Here is a 17,946-nt window from a genome sequence, read left to right on the forward strand (position 1 = left end):
ATTCCACCTCTTAGCACCCCTAACCAAAATAAATATATTGATCCAGTATGACCATACTGGTATGGTATGATGGAGATTATAATTCAAAATATCAATAGGACATTGGTCTAGAACAGCGGTTCTCAACCTGTGGGTCGGGACCCCGTTGGGGGTCGAATGACGATTTGCCAGGGGTCGCCTAAGACCATCGGAAATATGGGAAGTATACTTGCGAGTCGAAGAATCGCGTTCCAATGGTTGACTCCACAAGCCAGCTGCAGGCTCTTCAAATAGCTAGCCGAAAAAAGAGAGAAATCTTTGCTCTGATGTCTCCCTCTCAAGCCAGCTGCAATCACTCCCAATCACTAGCCTAATCTGGCTTCAGGCGTGATAAACTTAATAGGGGAGGAGTCTCCGCTTTAATGCCTCCGTCCTCAAGGCAATCGCAAGCAGTTCAGATCGCTAGCCAATACGGCTTCAGGCGCGATAAATTGAAAACGAAAATAATTTTATGGTTGGGGTCGCCACATCATGGGGAATTGTATTAAAGGGATCACCACATCGTGGGGAATTGTATTAAAGGGGTCGTAGCACTATAAAGGTTGAGAACCACTGGTCTAGAACATTTACAGAAAAGCAGATTAGGAAAGACTGATCTTAATTATAATTAATTTCCCTTTCTTTTGATCTAAGGTTGAAGGAGTCAACATCTGATTGTTATAGTCAAAATCCTTCTTTTGCAAACTACATTGATGTCCTAGACCTCTACATGGGTGAAAGCTACAGCTGGTCTAGAAGGCAGTAGATAGGTTGTAGCCAGCACAACTTATTGGTGCACAGTTTAGCATCTGAATATATAGGATATAGCTTTGCCAAAATGGATTTTGTTTATCCAGTCTGGTTATCTTGACAGAACCTCATTACAGTGTCCCTATATGGTAAGTTCATTGGACTTGGATCAGGCAGCAGACTTTCTCTGTACCAAACCTAGTCTCTGGAACATGTTTCCCCTCCTTACTTTTCATAAAGTGATTAAAACCTTTTTATTCCATGAAGCCCTTAACCTTATGTGACTGTTATTATTATTTATTATTTTTCATATTTATATACCGCCCTATCTCCCTAGGGACTCAGGGCGGTTCACAGGCAATTAAAATACATATAAATACAGACTAAAACAACGATTAAAAAACTTATTCTATAGCCAAATTATTAAAAACAGTATAAATAATAAAAACCCATCAAAACCAGTAACTTTAAAATCTAATCCAGTCCCGCGCAGATGAATAAGTGTGTTTTAAGCTCGCGACGAAAGGTTCGGAGGTCCGGAAGTTGACGAAGTCCTGGAGGGAGTTCGTTCCAGAGGGTGGGAGCCCCCACAGAGAAGGCCCTTCCCCTGGGTGTCGCCAGACGGCACTGCCTAGCTGACGGCACCCTGAGGAGTCCCTCTCTGTGAGAGCGCACGGGTCGGTGAGAGGTATTTGATAGCAGTAGGCGGTCCCGTAAATAGTCCGGCCCTATGCCATGGAGCGTTTTAAAGATTGTCACCAACACCTTGAAGCGCACCCGGAAAGCCACAGGTAGCCAGTCTGCGCAGGATAGGTGTCATGCGGGAGCCACGAGGGGCTCCTTCTATCACCCGCGCAGCCGCATTCTGGACTAACTGAAGCCTCCGGATGCCCCTCAAGGGGAGCCCCATGTAGAGAGCATTGCAGTAATCCAGACGAGACGTCACGAGGGCGTGAGTGACCGTGCATAAGGCATCCCGGTCTAGAAAGGGGCGCAACTGGTGCACCAGGCGAACCTGGTGGAAAGCTCTCCTGGAGACGGCCGTCAAATGGTCTTCAAAAGACAGCCGTTCATCCAGGAGAACGCCCAGGTTGCGCACCCTCTCCATCGGGGCCAATGACTCGCCCCCAACAGTCAGCCGAGGACTCAGCTGACTGTACCGGGATGCCGGCATCCATAGCCACTCTGTCTTGGAAGGATTGAGCTTGAGCCTGTTTCTCCCCATCCAGACCCGTACAGCTTCCAAACACCGGGACAGCACTTCGATAGCTTCATTGGGGTGGCCCGGTGTGGAAAAGTACAGCTGGGGTTTTACAGCTGGACTGTAAAGGTTTTATTTATTATTTCCTTGTGTTTTTGTTTTGTTGTACATCTTCCAGATTCTAGAAGATAAATAAATAAAGGCATTAACTATATGTATTAATGGTGCAGCTGGTATCAGCCGTTACAGCTTAGAACTGCTCTGATGGCTTAGGGCACTCCTGGATATATAAGGTTAAATTCTCTCTATTTCCAGCCAGCATAACTATTGTTGAAAATTCTGGGACCTTGAGTCTGTACATCTGGAAAGCACTCAAGATGGAGAAATCAGGTTTAGGCTCAGAGATTTAATTTGCCTTTATTGACGTTTTCCTTTCTCAGTATTTAAGCTAGAAAAGGAGCCCACCCTATATTAATCTTTCATGTTCACTTTTTAGTTCCTTGGTATCTTTCTGCTTCCATTAAGAAAAGCAAACCACATCCTATACAGGCCAGTGTGTGTTTCAAATTTTTTTACTACCAGTTCTGCGGGCGTGGCTTGATGGGCGTGGCATTGCTTGGTGGGCATGGCTTGGTGGATGTGGCAAGGGAAGGTTACTGCAAAATCTCTATTTCCATTTCCTCCCAATCAGCTGGGACTTGGGAAGCAGAGAATAGATGGCCAGTCAGAATTTTTACTACCGGTTCTCCAAACTACTCAAAATTTCCACTGCTGGTTCTCCAGAACTGGTCAGAACCTGCTGAAATCCACCTCTGATACAGGCCCTACTGTCTTCAGCATGCATTGCATCTTCCTACCTGAAGATAAAGATAAAGAGCATGAGGAGCATGCAGAAGGTTGCTACATTATCCATTGTCTTCATCAGTACCACAAGTTGACGCCTCAAGGCAGGCATGAATCTCACCAGCTTCAGCACCCTCAATAGCCGGAATGTCCTCAGCACTGAGAGGCCACCATCGGCCTGACCTACGATCTCCCAGATGCTGCAGATAAAAACAATCAGAAGAGGACACACAAAAGTGAGAGAGAAACTGCTAAGACCATAATAATTATTGGAAAAATAATAAAAGAGATTCAAAAGAGATTCAATAAACAACCCATTTCATTCAGTCATCTTTCACTAGGTTTAGGTTCCAAGCAGGCTTTATGCATGAGAACATTTGTGAGGGTAAGAGAGGTATAATTTCTCCATCAAATGCACTGGTAACTATAATCCAATTGTTTCTGGTATAATCCAAAGGCTTCCTTGATCTTTTATAAACCCTAACTAGAAAGGCCACTGATATTATGGAAGGTGAGAAATCCAGAAGACCTGGAAGGTCCAATCTGATACAATTAAAACAATATCTGATTTAAGCATTTGTGATCAAAATATATTTTATAAATATACTTTTGAATAATGGTGTATTTGTGTGTGGTTTTGTCTAAGAATATATTTATGTGGTGGTGGGGGCTGTTGTTCTGTGTGTGTACACATGTGTGTGTGTGTATCTATATCTGAGGAAGTGAAGGGGGTGAACAAGCAAGTTCATTAATTGAGCAAAGAGTAACAGCAAACGATTTTGGCAGGGAAGAATAAAAGAGAAAGCGGATCAAAGTGAAGATGAATTAGGGAGAGCACAGATGACTGTTCCCTGAATGTTACTGACGCACATTGCACTACTGGTTGCCCACTGAAGCATCATTTGTTGCCAACCTATTTGAAGCAACTTCAGGAAAAATATAAGGAAGCAGTTCAAAGAAAACAAACTGAATAAAGAAACAGGGATCTGTGGATGAACTTAAAGGAGAGGCATTTATTTTTGTTTTATTTATTGTTCATATAAAGAACATGAACTGATCTTGTGACCTGCAGGGGCTGTGCCGTGTTTGTTTCTTCCCTAAAGATGACAATAATTAAACATGCTGCAAGTGCAGGCTCACAGCCTTGCTGTAAGAGAAGGTGAAGAGGCTAGAGGCAAAAATATCCATTGCTCAGTATAGTGTCAAGATCAAGAGAAGTTATTCCTCTCTATTCTGCTTTGATTGGACCACAATACGTTCAATTCTGAGCACAGGATTTTAGAAAATACATTGACAAATGGAACATGTCCAGAGAAAGCAGCCAAGTTAATTAGGGTCCTGAAAGAAAAAAAAAGTAAGACAAATGGTTGGAGGCATTGAGTGTGTTTAGTCTGGAGAAGAGGAGTCTACAGAGACATGATAACTGTCTTCAAGCATCAGAAGGGCTGTCATGTAGAAGACAGGGCAGACTTTTTCAGAGTTGTTCCAGAAGACACCACAATGGGTTTAAACTGTGGAAATTAAATTATGGGGAAATGGATTTCTGTGGGATATCAGGAAAAGTTTCCTAACAGTAAGAGTTTTTCAACAATTGAAAAGACTGCCTGGGGGAAGACGCTGGACTCTCTTTAATTGGAAGTGGTGAAAGTGAAGCTAGCCAGCTACCTATCACGGATGCTATGGAAAAGATTTCTGCACTGAGCAGTGGAATGAATCAGATAATCTCCAAAGTCCTTTCCTGCTACGCAATGCCATTGCTTCTTCTATGTATGTACGTGTCTGATCAATAATTAAGACTGCCATTTCCATCAATAAAGTAGCCTCTATATCTAAAAAATTCATCTAATTCTTTTTAAATATAGTCAAACCGATGGCTATGGCTCAGGGGTGGGTTCTACTTACCTTTACTACCGTATCGCAAAGGGAGTGTGCACACTTCTGCACATGCACAGATCATCAACTATGACGTCTGGGCAGGTGGGCGGAGCCTCCCACCGCTTTTACTACCGGTTCTCAAGAACCAGACAGAACTGAGAGCAACCCACCACTGCAGTGGCTACATGCAGAGGAAATGCCATTGTTTAACCATAGATTAAGGCAGTTTTGTAGGTTTCTAAAGACAGGAATTCTGAATATAGAAAGAAGAGATAGAAACTGAATGCCACATGTAGGAATAACATTTTACTTCACAGGTAAACCTCGATTTAACAAAGGCTCTCTTTAGCAACTGTTCAAAGTTACAAAGGTCCTGAAAAAAAAACTTTTTGACAGGTTCTAGCACTTGTGGCCCTCACAGTGTCCTCACAGTTACATGACTGAGATTTGTGTGCTTTGCAGTCAGTGAGCATTTACTGAGGTCTCAGCGTCCCATGGTCCTGTGATCGCTATCTGCATGCTTCACAACTAATTTCAGACAAGCAGGATCAATAGAGCAGCTGGCAGTAAAATCACAAGTCTCAGTCATGTAATGGCTCGCCTGACAACTCTGTTGCTTAGCAACAGAGTTGCTGGTCCCAATTATGGTCATTAAACAAGGACTAATCTAGTTATATTTATAGTTTTGCACAAATTATATGTTATGTTGATCCTGTAATATAGCACTATAAAACTGGAAAAATATTTAGTAAGGATTTAACACGATATTTCTGCTTTCACATTTGGCAGCATTCATTTATAGAACAAATATCTGATCGAATGACTTCGGGCCAGTCACTCTCTCTCAGCCCAAGTCTCCTTACAGGTTTGTTGTTCTGAGGAAAATAGGAAGAGGAGGAAGTATTAGATATGTTTACCACCTTATTTATATAAAATAGTAAAGGCAGTATCTAATAATAAGTAAACATAGACTATCCTGAATATAATTGATAATCTGGTGGCAAAATTTGAAATATAATCAAATCTTCAGGTTGCCTAACTATACACATATATTTGGGTAATTATACTATATTCATTTCAAAGGCTAGTTCAAAATAATGATAAACATAATTCATCACTACTAATCACCAATCCCAATCCTCACCCTTGGACGAAATGGATTTGTTTAAAAATAATATGAATTATCACAATATGGGCACACACATACTTACAATTAGTAGATACGACTTAGCTTTGATCTACTCTAACTTGGATGGCAAGAAGCTAGCTATCATCATCCACTGCTGTTATGCAACATTTCATTATCGATTCAATAGAGATTTGAATTGTCATTACCTGATGATGACAATGATACTGTCAAAAATGTTGTATGGGTTGCGAAGGTAATCAAAGAGACCAAAGGCGGCAAGTTTCAAAATCATCTCCAGGGCAAACATGCTGGTAAATACAACATTGCAAATTTCCAAAATATTTGTCAGCTCTTCTGGCTATAGGCAAAAGAAAGAAGCCAAAACATCAAATGCATTTAGGAAATGTCACATACTTTTCTGCATGGGATGCAGGAAATGGGAGCATCTGCGTTGAAAAAAAACGGCATTTGGAGCCTTTCAAATATCTTCCTCCAAGTGTACAATGAATGTAAACCTCTAAAGCTACCATGTCTCCAACATGTAATGAATGTTGATATTTTCCCCTCCTTTCTTCCCTTTTTTAATTAATCTCCTTTCTAATTTGTGTGGTCTTTCACTCCAGCACTGCAGTGTCTATTAATTTGGTAATTTATTCATTTTAAAAAAACGATTTAACTGCTCAGTACTTGAAGGCAACTGAGAACTGTGGAAGTTCCTCCAATTTTGAAGTAGAGGTTGGATTTGCTATTTTTGTCCCAGTAATCATTTATAATTATTTCATGATAGAATATTTCTATCAAAATATTTCCATTTTTACTTTATGGTATGGTCATTGCACGGAAAGCACCAGGTTTATGTGTTTCCAGTTGGGAGGATAGAAGGACTTTCTTCATCTTTTATTATTCCCACTCTGATTTTCTCCATTCTTTCTACTGGCATTCATCTACTAGCAACATAATGGGCCCTATTATGTGTTTCTATTTTGAATTAGGCCTCAGTAAGCCGTGACCTGTTAAAATGTAGCAACCAAAAAAAGAAAAAGGGTAACCCAGAAAGGAGGTGCAAAATTAAGCTGAGGAAATATTTAAAAAATGTGACTTGTGTTATACGGCACAATAGGGCTTTGTGGTATTTAACCTAATCTGGAAATTACCAAGATCATATACTTAGTCCACATAAATATTATAGAAAGCGATAATGTAGGTCCATAGGAAGTTGTTTTATTTATGAACTACAGTCAGATAGCCAGTGTAACATAGTTGTTAAATGTCCTTAACTATCAAGGTTTACTGGATGAATGTGAGGCAGTGGTGAAATGCTACCGGTTTGTACCAGTTTGGGTGAACCGGTAATGATAAAAACTACCGGTTTGGGCCAACCGGTAGTTTAAAAAAAAGCTACCAGTTTCTCTGAATTGGTATTTCTGACGATCAGCTGTGCCGCATGATTTAAAATTGCTTTTAGATTCACTAGAAAGCAGGCAATCCTGCTTTCCAATGAATCTAAATCGTGCAGCACAGCTGAACCTCTCCTCGCTGCTCTACTTACCTTCCCAAGCCTCCTTTTGGCATGTACTGCGCATGCGTGCAGCGTGTTTGGTGCACAGCACGCATGTGTGTGCACACAGCACGTGTTTAGCATGCACTGTGCATGCGCACGCACAGCACACGTTTGGCGTGCAGCACGCATGTGCAACCAGTGAACTGGTGGCAAACTGGTTCAGATTTTACCACTGATGTGAGATAGTCATTCTCTCATAGCTAACCCTTCAGCTCTAGTCAATCCGTGGATTTGCCTGATACAAAGAGACACACCAGCTCTTGCTGCCTTTTATATTCTGTGGGGTGTGGCTCCATGACTCAACACTTCCTAGGCCTGCCCCTCCCCTGCTTCTGTTGTTCTCTTCTCTCCTGCCTACGAAACCTGGGATTGAGCCAAGCCTGATTGCTGTCAGCTGGGTCTGCAGACGTGGCCTGGGGGGAGAAAGAATCAGGAGAAGGAGGCCTCGTTATCCCTTTCGCTTGGCCTGCTTCTGGCTCCTGGAGCTGATCCAGGGAGGCTGGTGCTTCCAAGGTAAGTCCTGATGACCCTTCCCCCTCACTGTCCAAATCACTTTCTGGCAGCAGGCCCGGCTCCGAGTCATTTTCTGGAAGCAGGCCTGGCTCCAAGGCACTTTCGGGTATGGGGCCAGGTTCGGGGGCGGGAGCCACAACAGTGGGTTTCAGCAGTTTCTGACCAGTTCTGGAAAACTGGTAGCAGAAATTTTGAGTAGTTCAGAGAACTAATAGTAAAAATGCTGACTGGCCCCACCCCCATCTATTTTCTGCCTCCCAAGTCCCAGCTGATTGGGAGGAAATGGGGATTTTTCAGTAACCTTCCCATGGAATGGGGAGGGAATGGAGATTTTACAATATCCTTCTCCTGCCACGTCCACCAAGCCATGCCCACCAAGCCACGCCCACAGAACTGGTAGTAAAAAAATTTCAAACCCACCACTGGTATGTATATTACTGTACCATATAGATGAAAGGCATGATGGTAATGATAATGATGATACAATATACCTACAATATTCTATGAAATCTATAGCAAAATTGCTGAAAGTCACTCATGTTGCTTCTAGTTTATATGTGAATAGTATAGACTGGGATTACAACCATATAGAAACCAGAAATGAAAGAACCAGAGAGTCTGATAGCACATTTAGCAGTAACACATTTTATTATAAGGCATAAGTTTTCATGAGCTGCAGCTCATTTCATCAAATGTGTGAAGTAGCTTTCAGAACTAGAAGTGTTCTACACAGAATAATTATTAAGTCTTTTCTTGCGATCATGTTTCTTACTTATAGCTAGTGAATAAAATTATTAAACCTTGGGTGCATAGAAAATTAGGATCAGGATTAGGATTTTTACACCATCCTTTCCTAGTCCAGATGTTTTAGATTACAATTCCTATTATTCTCATTCTTTGTATTCCATGATTATGGAAGATCATGGCTAAGATCATGGAAATTATATTCAGTGGATACCAATTTGGGAAAGGCTACTTCAAAGCCATCCAGGAAATTACAAATAACAGTCACTCACTGAAATAGAAAAATGCACTTCTACTTAGTTGAATGAACAGAAGGATCAATTCCCTAGCTACCTGCCCTCCAATCTTTTTCTCAGCATTACCAATCCCAGTTCCTGAATGCTTTGTTCACAAAAACACCTCTTTATTTCATCAAGTGATTTTGACAACTGCTGCCCAAAAATGTTTATTTTCTCCATGGTTTCCTATTTCAATTCCATACTTCATTGTAGAATCGCGATCAGTGACATTATACTAATTTGAATTATACTAATTATAATTACACTAATTTGAATATTATACTAATATACTAATATGGCAAAAAGGGTGCATGTAAGGAAATGGTACACTTTCCCATGCTAGAGATTTGATTGCGATTCCCAATTCCCCTAAATACAAAATCAAAAACAGAATTAGAGGAGGGTGGGGATGATTGATTCAGTTTCCATCTGCTCCAAGTTTGTTTAGCAATATGAAACACACACAGACACACAACTCTTAAGTCAGTTTCAGTCTGACTTGCTATGTCATGATTGAAACCTAGGAATGTACACTGCAATAATACAATTTACTTTTAAGAAATATGCAAAGTATAAAGCTTTCTGCTTTATTATTTTTTTAACTAGCCATTTTGGATAGCAGTGAGAAATTCGTCATATGAAGTGTATGACTGTAACTTTGTTGCTTGTATCCTTAAGATTTATTGATATTGATTGTTTCCTGATTACTTATTTGTACCCTATGACTATCATTAAGTGTTGTACCTTAGAATTCTTGATGAAGGTATCTTTTCTTTTGTGTGTACTGAGAGCATATGCACCAAGACAAATTCCTTGTGTGTCCAATCACACTTGGCCAATAAAAAAATCTATTCTATTCTATTCTATTCTATTCTATTCTATTCTATTCTATTCTATTCTATTCTATTCTATTCTATTCTATTCTATTTCTTTTTACCTCCCTGTGATCACAGAGAGTGATCAAGTGGTCTCTAAATAAATTGGAAATCCAGCTGAGTAATTATGGAGGGCAACAGTTAGGGAAAGACTGCTTTGGCCTACTACTTCCTCTCAGTATTCCTCTAATTTCCAACTCATTCTTCTGAAGTAATTTCTTCCTTAATATTTCACTTTTTTCATATATTCCTTTACATTATTTTTGGGATGACCATGATTTCCATTAATTACAGAATTAATGTTTATAAATCAGTAGAAGCTCTTTGGCCTCAGCTGGGAAGGGGATAAGCATTAACTACAGAAAGTAAATTCATTCCCCTATTTTTCAACTGGGGAGCTGCAAGACATCACATTTATTTTTAAATCAACATACTTGGCCAACACAATCTCTGCTGAACTTAAAGTAACCATTGTAGCCCTAATATAGAGGTTCATGGCTTGTACATTACCTAAATGCTATTGAAAACAAGCATTCCTGCACATCTGTCCAAGGTTGCATGAAGTTGCCAAACTTAAAAAGCAAAAACAAAATGAAACTTATAACTTTAACTCTGAAATGGTAGTGTGATTTCCAAGTTTTATTACATTAGCAATATGGTAGGATGGCTTGTGGCATGCATCCATGATAGACTCAAAAATGATGAAACATATAGGACCTTTCAGATTTAATCTATACTTTTAGCCCTATAACTGGTATATGACATTTCACTGTATTAAATACACAGTGGATATTGCACTGTTTTATTAAAGAACGTATCCTGAAAGACAGTTGAATCTAGAAACACTCCAAACAATGTGCCCCAGAGAGTGTTCCACTGAATATGTTACCTCTGACTTTTCCTTGGCTAAAGTACAATTTCCTTATTAAAACCAGAACTAACTAAACAATTCTGTAATTCTATTTTAGCCATTGGGTTAAGATCTTTCAAAGGAACAGAAGAGAGGCAGTTTTGTAATTCTTCGTTTTCAAAGAATAACGCTGTGCACCTACCCTTTGCAAAATGTTATGACATATGACACTTTGTGTGTGTGTGTGTGTGTGTGTGAGAGAGAGAGAGAGAGTGTGTTTTTTCTGGCTGATCTGAAATGATTCAGGAAAAGAGTTTCACTATGAGATGTATATTTTTATGGATATAAATATCAGTTTTCATTCTGGCATCAGTCTCCACAGCACATATCACATTACAGCATATTTTGTATTTTACTTCTTAGTTGATCTTTGAAAAAGTGAATGGGAAAAGAAGAAGTTGTCTTCAGTTTAACTGAAAAATTATAATTGCGTATAATCAATGGAGTGATACTTTTGTCTTCAATTTGGATTATCATTTTGTAGAATGCTTTCCATTTTTGCTTTTTCCAGCCAGAGTGGGGCATAATTGCTTAGGTCCACTTTCGATTTAGCATAGAATGATGCCCTGAGCTTTTATGGCCAATCTTTTAATTTTCAGGTAACATAGCACCCTATGCTTTATTTAAACATATTTTCTGACTTTTTAAACCAGGAATGAGGGTCTAGATTCTAGCTTCTCTTACTCAACGTTTACAGATGGATTTTTTAAAAAAAGTAAAAATGGTGTTACAACCATGAAGTTGAAACCCCTTCCCCCCATTTTTTACATATGATTGAATAAGTTAATGAGAATTCCTGGGAGTTTTTCATATTGTGTTGCATGAAACCCTAGGGTTCTGGAAATGACTAAGAAATTAAGGGAATTAAAGGTCACTTGAGCTCAACCAATTTTCTGTCTCTAATTTTGTTCTTAATTGGGACAGTTCTGATTTTCTTTTTAAAAAAACGATCAGTTCCACATCCTAAAAATGTTTGAAAACCCCTGCTCTCTTCCATTTGGCAAACATAATAAACCACATCAAGAAATTGCTGCAAGCACAATCTGAATGACAAAGTTAGAAATAAAAAATGTAGCACTGTCCCAACCTAAATACAAGTATGATCCAGGTGAACTTTCTTGATACTTTCTGTTTATATGTACTTGAAGATACTTGAAACTTTTTGTTTAGATGTACACCTATTTGTGTGTTTATATGTGTGAGCTGTACACGCAAATGTACTACAGCAGAATTTTGGTAAAAACAAAAAAATGAAAGATACTGTACTCATTCTGATTCCATCCAAACAATTATGTCAGTAACCATAAGAAACTGAATGTGGCATCTAGAATATAAGAATAGATTGTTCTCCTTCCTTCCACTGACATTCTGTAGCTGCTGTTTTGTTCTTTCTGTACCATAGTGACGAAGTGATGTTTTAAAAGTCATGCTTGTCTGCCCATTACAGAAAAGGTCATTTGTTCCTGCTCACTCCCTATTCCTCCTTGCAATGGGTTTTTCTAGCCAATTGTGTACATGTTTATCTTTTTCTAATGGACCTTTTTTGTACCAGAAAATGATGGTACAAAAGAGCTGGGAAAAAAGAAAAGAACATCCAGAGGACTAAATAAACAAAAGAAATCAGAAAAAGAAAGTGGAAAGCAACAAACTCAGAGATAAGGATTGAAAGAAAAATGAACAAACAGAATATGATTCAAAGAGAAGCAAAGTGAAAAGCATGAAATGGATAATTGAAGTATTGCTGAAACAAGCTATTGCTTATTTGCATTTAATTATTATATTAAATTACAACTTAAACGTCAGAAAATAAATTGTTATTTCTTTTTTGCATTGTAAGCCACTACATACTTGTCAGTGAATGTGATATATAAATTAAAGTCAAAACATCAGCAGGAACAAGAGATAATTAAGGCAGAAAGCTAAAGAATGGAAAATAGTAAGGGGAAAATGTAATTCATAATTACAGCCACCTACAAAGCTTGAGAAAAACAGCTTTATTGGGCAAGAAAGGTCCTCTATTTCTTCAAAGATGCATAATTAGAGTGATATCATCACTTGTTTTATTACCTAAGTGCCAAAAGGAACTCTTACAAAAGATTCTAGAAAATATTTCTGAAATCACTAATGAGATTTTAAAATCTGATTTAAGGTTTGTTTAACTTAGTTAATTTTAAAACCGCAGTAGGCAATCCATATTCCCCAACCATCCCATTTCTGTCCCTCCCAGCACTGGGAACAGCAAAATGACCAATTTCAGCAGCACAACTTCAGGCTATTTTTGTTTTGGAGAACGTTAGAGGACTTAAGATGACAATGATAGTGGTATGCCTCCCAGAGGGTTGGATTCTGTTCTTAAGTCTTAGAAAGAAAATATATTTAAAAAACCATAAACCCAATTCCAACCAATACCTCCAAAATCAATCCCCACCCACCCAAAAAATCCATCCCAAACACTAATCCACAAACTCTTCTTTTTGAAGAAGCATGGTATGTGGTTACTAATGTTGACAACAACTTGATGGTATGTAATCAATCAATTAGTCAATCTAAAATAATCAAGAAATTAAAAACATTCTATCAAAATGCCATTGTGCATAAAGCCATAACATCATATCCAGAATACCAGGCACTACATCAGAAGTTTCTTTTCTAGAAACTACTAACTGCCTCTGGAATAGAATGATCTATAGCCTAGATGTCAACCTTTGGCTTCCCCAAGCTGCACTGAGTGAAGAGGAATTGTCTTGGGCCATAAATAAAATATATGATATAGTTAACCTTTATGAATAAACTTTATTTTTTTTTAAAAATTATACAGTGTATTACTAGCCATCCAAGTCTGCATGTGGCCTAGAGGCCATGGATTGGACGTACCTGATCTAGACAGAAACACTGTTCTGGAGTTTCTGGAATGTGCCATTCCTGGATCAATGATTTTATACATCTCTGGAACCCAGCTCTCCCCCCCCCCCCCGCCACACCACTGCAATCTGGTGAAAACTAGTTGTTTCTTTATTATTCTACCAGAGGTACTGTAATTTTGAAGGTGGGCTTAATTGCAATATGATTTCTATTTCATTGTCTAGGGTCAAAATATCAGAGTTGGAAGATTTTCTTTGAATGGGTGAGTCAGTAGTCAGTCAGGGGCTGACTTTTGATCATCCTATAAATTTTATAAATTTGAGGACAGATGTCTATAAAAGGAAGGAAAGTAGTTTGAATATGATCAAAGATCATAAAGAGTAAAACAAAGAAAATAAAATTAATAAAGTGAAAATATATTACTTTTGTACTGATTTGCATTGCAGCTATAAAAAAACTCAGCTGCTATGATAGGAAAGCTCTTACGTCCCTCTTGGGTGTGTGTGGCAGCAGTATGTAATCATTGCACAGATTCTTATAGAAATTGCAATACTAATCTAATCATATAGTAAGTAAATAGACAATTTCTATTTATCTATAGTCAAATGAGCAGGTGTGTTTTATTATGAAATTTTGGTGAATCTGCCCTATAGTATGCCAATGATCCTTCTGGTTCTGAAGTATCTTAATTGTCATCAACAATTTTGAAATTGTTTCAGCTACCTGGTACAATGTCTAAGCCCTCTGTGCATAAAAGACCATGTCTAAACATTTGAAGGTAAATATCTGATTTCATTTCCATTTACTATACAACTATGTGGCTTTGTTTTTCTTATGAATACCAATGCTTTAGATTTTTGGTATCTATGAACGCTACTCAAGAGAAACAGGTGATCCCTGTCTAACTGTTCTTTCTTCAATAAAGCCTGAGTATGGATTGAAATTCAAGAATTCAAAGAGGTTGTAAATAACTAGTAAAACTGATTATATCAATTTTATTTGGAATTATCAGTCCAAGTATTATTGCCTTCCCTTGCCTTCTCATTTTTATATCTAGAATTTGTCTTCAGGGAATTTTTCATTAAGAACTTCCTTATATGTAGGACTGTGCAATTGCATAGTTACCCCTTGTTTTAGGATTGGCACAATGTTTGTTAAGTGTGATATTTCTGGGCTTTGGGTAAGAAGACCCAAATCAATTTCCTTTTCATATTTCTCTAGGACTGGGCTAAAGACAGAAGTTCTTAAGAGGAGCACTATGATTTCACCAGGTTTTTTTCAGGAGGTACAGCCTGATTGATGGTACTTGACATATTATTATAATATATTATGAACTGTGGTGGCACAGTGGTTAGAATGCAGTACTACAGGCTACTTCTGCTGACTGTCGATTGCCAGCAGTTTGGCAGTTCGAATTTCACTGGCTCAAGATTGACTGAGCGTTCCATCCTTCCAAGGTGGGTAAAATGAGGACCCATATTGTTGGGGGGCAATATGCTGACTCTGCACTGAGTGCAGAGAGAGCTGTAAAGCACTGTGAAGCAGTACAAAGACTAAGTCTAAGTCAGGGATGGGCTTCAAAAATTTTAACAAGGGGTCCTCTGCCCAGTTGCTGGGTGGGTGTGGCCATGGTGGGCGTGGCCTAGTTGGCCTCCTGCACAACGGTGGGAAGGGGGCATTTTTGCCCTCCCTGGACTCCTGAGGGTTTCCTTGAGCCTCCAGGAGGGCAAAAATGTCCCCTCAAGATCTGGAGACCCTCTGGAGGCCAGAAACAGGCATTTCTGGCCTTCCCAAACTTCCAGTAGGCCCATTTTTCACCCTCCCCCAATCTCCATGCACACCCTGCATTTACCTTCATCCAAATCAGGCCGCAGGATGGGCAGGGCCAGCCAGGAGTGGGATTTAACCCCTGTGAACCCCCAGCAGCCCACCCCTGGTCTAAGTGCTATTGCTATTGCTATTTTACTGGGAAACCCTCGGAAGAAGGGATTTTAAACTATTTTAAATTATCCTGGTTTGCCTCTGATCATGCTGGGTGGGGAATTCTGGAAGTTAAATCCACATATCCGAAAACTGCTGAGATTGAGAACACTGCTTTGAATTAATAGTACATTATTCCAGGTTTTTACATATATTTAAAATAAACAATTCTTTTATTTCAGGTCTAAATCTTCCTTTCCTTCCTTCCTCCTCCTCTGGATAACGTTTTCCTTGTATGTCTTGTGTTGAGAGCTTTTTACTAGCAAGTAATTATCCAGACTCTCATTTCCCTTCAGTCACCACCAATTAAAATGTTACCTATTTCATGTTCTTTAATCTTTCTTTTATGTCAGATCTTTCCTTTTTTAAAAAACAACAACAAGAACAACACTATTTCTTTTTTTAATATTGCTCTCCTCTGAACTGAACATCAGTTTAGTTTAGGCTAAGATGCCTAGATTAATGCTTATTATATAAAGCAGTCATCCTAATCAATCAAGGCTCTCTTAAAAGGCAAATGCACATACTATCTGATTCACAGTGGATTTCAGACTATGAATATAGATATTCATATATATTCATATATACACATACAATATACTATTTCATTTTATTCCTCCATAGTCACAGCTTGCCTGTTCCTACATTTTCTCTTTCCACTGTCTGGCTATCAGGAGTGTCTGCAATAGGACACAGGATAGTTCACAGGACTATCAAACTATAGTAACTGTGCCAATTCCAGGGTTCTTATACTTACAACACCAGTTCTTGTTTAGATCTTTAGTATTATGGACAATGCTTTAACTGTGCTGACTTCTTTGCAACTGAAAATGTGATGAACTTAGTAGATATTGGTCCATTGTTTGTAATGCATGGAGCTGAATAACTGGCCATGTCTCACCTTGAAATGTTCTAAACCAGGGGTCTCCAACCTTGGTCCCTTTAAGACTTGTGGACTTCAACTTCCAGAGTCCCTCAGCCAGCAAAGACTCTGGGAGTTGAAGTCCACAAGTCTTAAAGGGACCAAGGTTGGACACCCCTGTTCTAAACAGTAGTGGGTTTCAAATCCTGTCACTACTGGTTTGCTCATGGGCACACGCGCAGGCACGTGACGCTTCTGCACATGTGCAGAAGCATCCAGGAAGGTGGGCGGAACCTCCTGCTGCTATCAGTTGGCCCGATCCAGGGTGAACCAGTAGCAACCCACTACTGGTTCTAAACAAAACAGGTACCAGGCATGCCAGAAGATTCTATAAAGAGCAAAATGATAACAGCCTTTTCAAGCTTTTGCTGAATTTTATTAAAGGTAGGACAAGGACAATAGGGATGAAGAATTTTTTTCCAATATTTCAGATTTCAAAACAGACTAATTAGTATGCAGAGGAGATGAGGCAGGCAGGACATTATTTGCTATACTATAGCAGATGTAAATGAAACAGTAAGAAGTGACCTGAACTCAAAGCAAATGCATTGGAAGTTACAGTGTCATAAAAATCATGGTGAGGAATCTTCAGATTGCAACAGGTGACTAAATTGAGGGATTACTGACCCTGTCACTCTCTTCTCTGTCATGACAACATTCTTTCTTGTTCACATTGTGGCAGCAGTGCTTTGCTGCCCTGTTAACAAGACTTGCTTACATGTGAAATCCTTAACTGTATCAGTCATAAATTCCCAAGATATCAGCTATCTCCTAGAATGCTATTATTTGTTAGAAAAACATCTAGGTTTAGAAGTTCATTGGTATGTTTTCTTAAATCCTTTACCTTGTGATAATCAACTCATAGGATTTTGAAATTTATCACTTTCGGAGATATAGTTGCAGTGCATATTTCTGCAAACTAATGATTAGAGAGGTTTCAATTAGAACAGAATTAATAATATAGATTTTTAAAAAAACCTGAAGGTGATATGCATTTGGAAAAAGTAAGCATAGATACAAATTTTGACTGAAATGTCCATTCATCTTTAAAATACTGTAGGAGCAATAAATTTATAATTTGGATAGCATACAACATAGATAAATTGTTTTAGATGTTTTGGCTTAAAATTATATTGTTCTATTTTTTATTGTTTAAAATGTGTTTTTAGTATTTTAATTATAATCTATTTCTTTGAATTTTAAACTGCCCAAAGTCACTGACTGATAATGGAGGCTATAGAAATGAATGAATGAATGAATGAATGAATGAATGAATGAATGAATGAATGAATGAATGAATGAATACCATTACAGAGTTACTTCCCACATCTTTGGTATATTTTTTTCAGTAAGCACCAATAACACATAGATTTTTAAATAAGTTATCAAACAAATGTCTCATTAGCTAAACTTTAAAATTTCTTAAAAGAAATCTGAATAATGGTCAAAAGAATATCAGCACTGAAGCAAGCACACATATCAGTT

General features: G+C 38.6%; 1 protein-coding gene across 1 annotated transcript in view; it reads right to left on the bottom strand.

The window, feature by feature from the left end:
• Positions 1-17,946, bottom strand: part of CACNA1I (calcium voltage-gated channel subunit alpha1 I) — a 381,909-nt gene that overhangs the window by 70,238 nt on the left and 293,725 nt on the right. The window contains exons 10-11 of the mRNA XM_058190911.1: positions 6,023-6,174; positions 2,827-3,012 (exon numbers count right to left, since the gene is read on the bottom strand). Of these exons, the coding sequence (XP_058046894.1) occupies positions 2,827-3,012; positions 6,023-6,174 (338 nt within the window). The remainder of the gene's footprint in view (positions 1-2,826; positions 3,013-6,022; positions 6,175-17,946) is intronic.

Source organism: Ahaetulla prasina, chromosome 7 (assembly GCF_028640845.1).
Source record: "Ahaetulla prasina isolate Xishuangbanna chromosome 7, ASM2864084v1, whole genome shotgun sequence".
In the NCBI taxonomy this organism is placed as follows: Eukaryota; Metazoa; Chordata; class Lepidosauria; order Squamata; family Colubridae; genus Ahaetulla; species Ahaetulla prasina.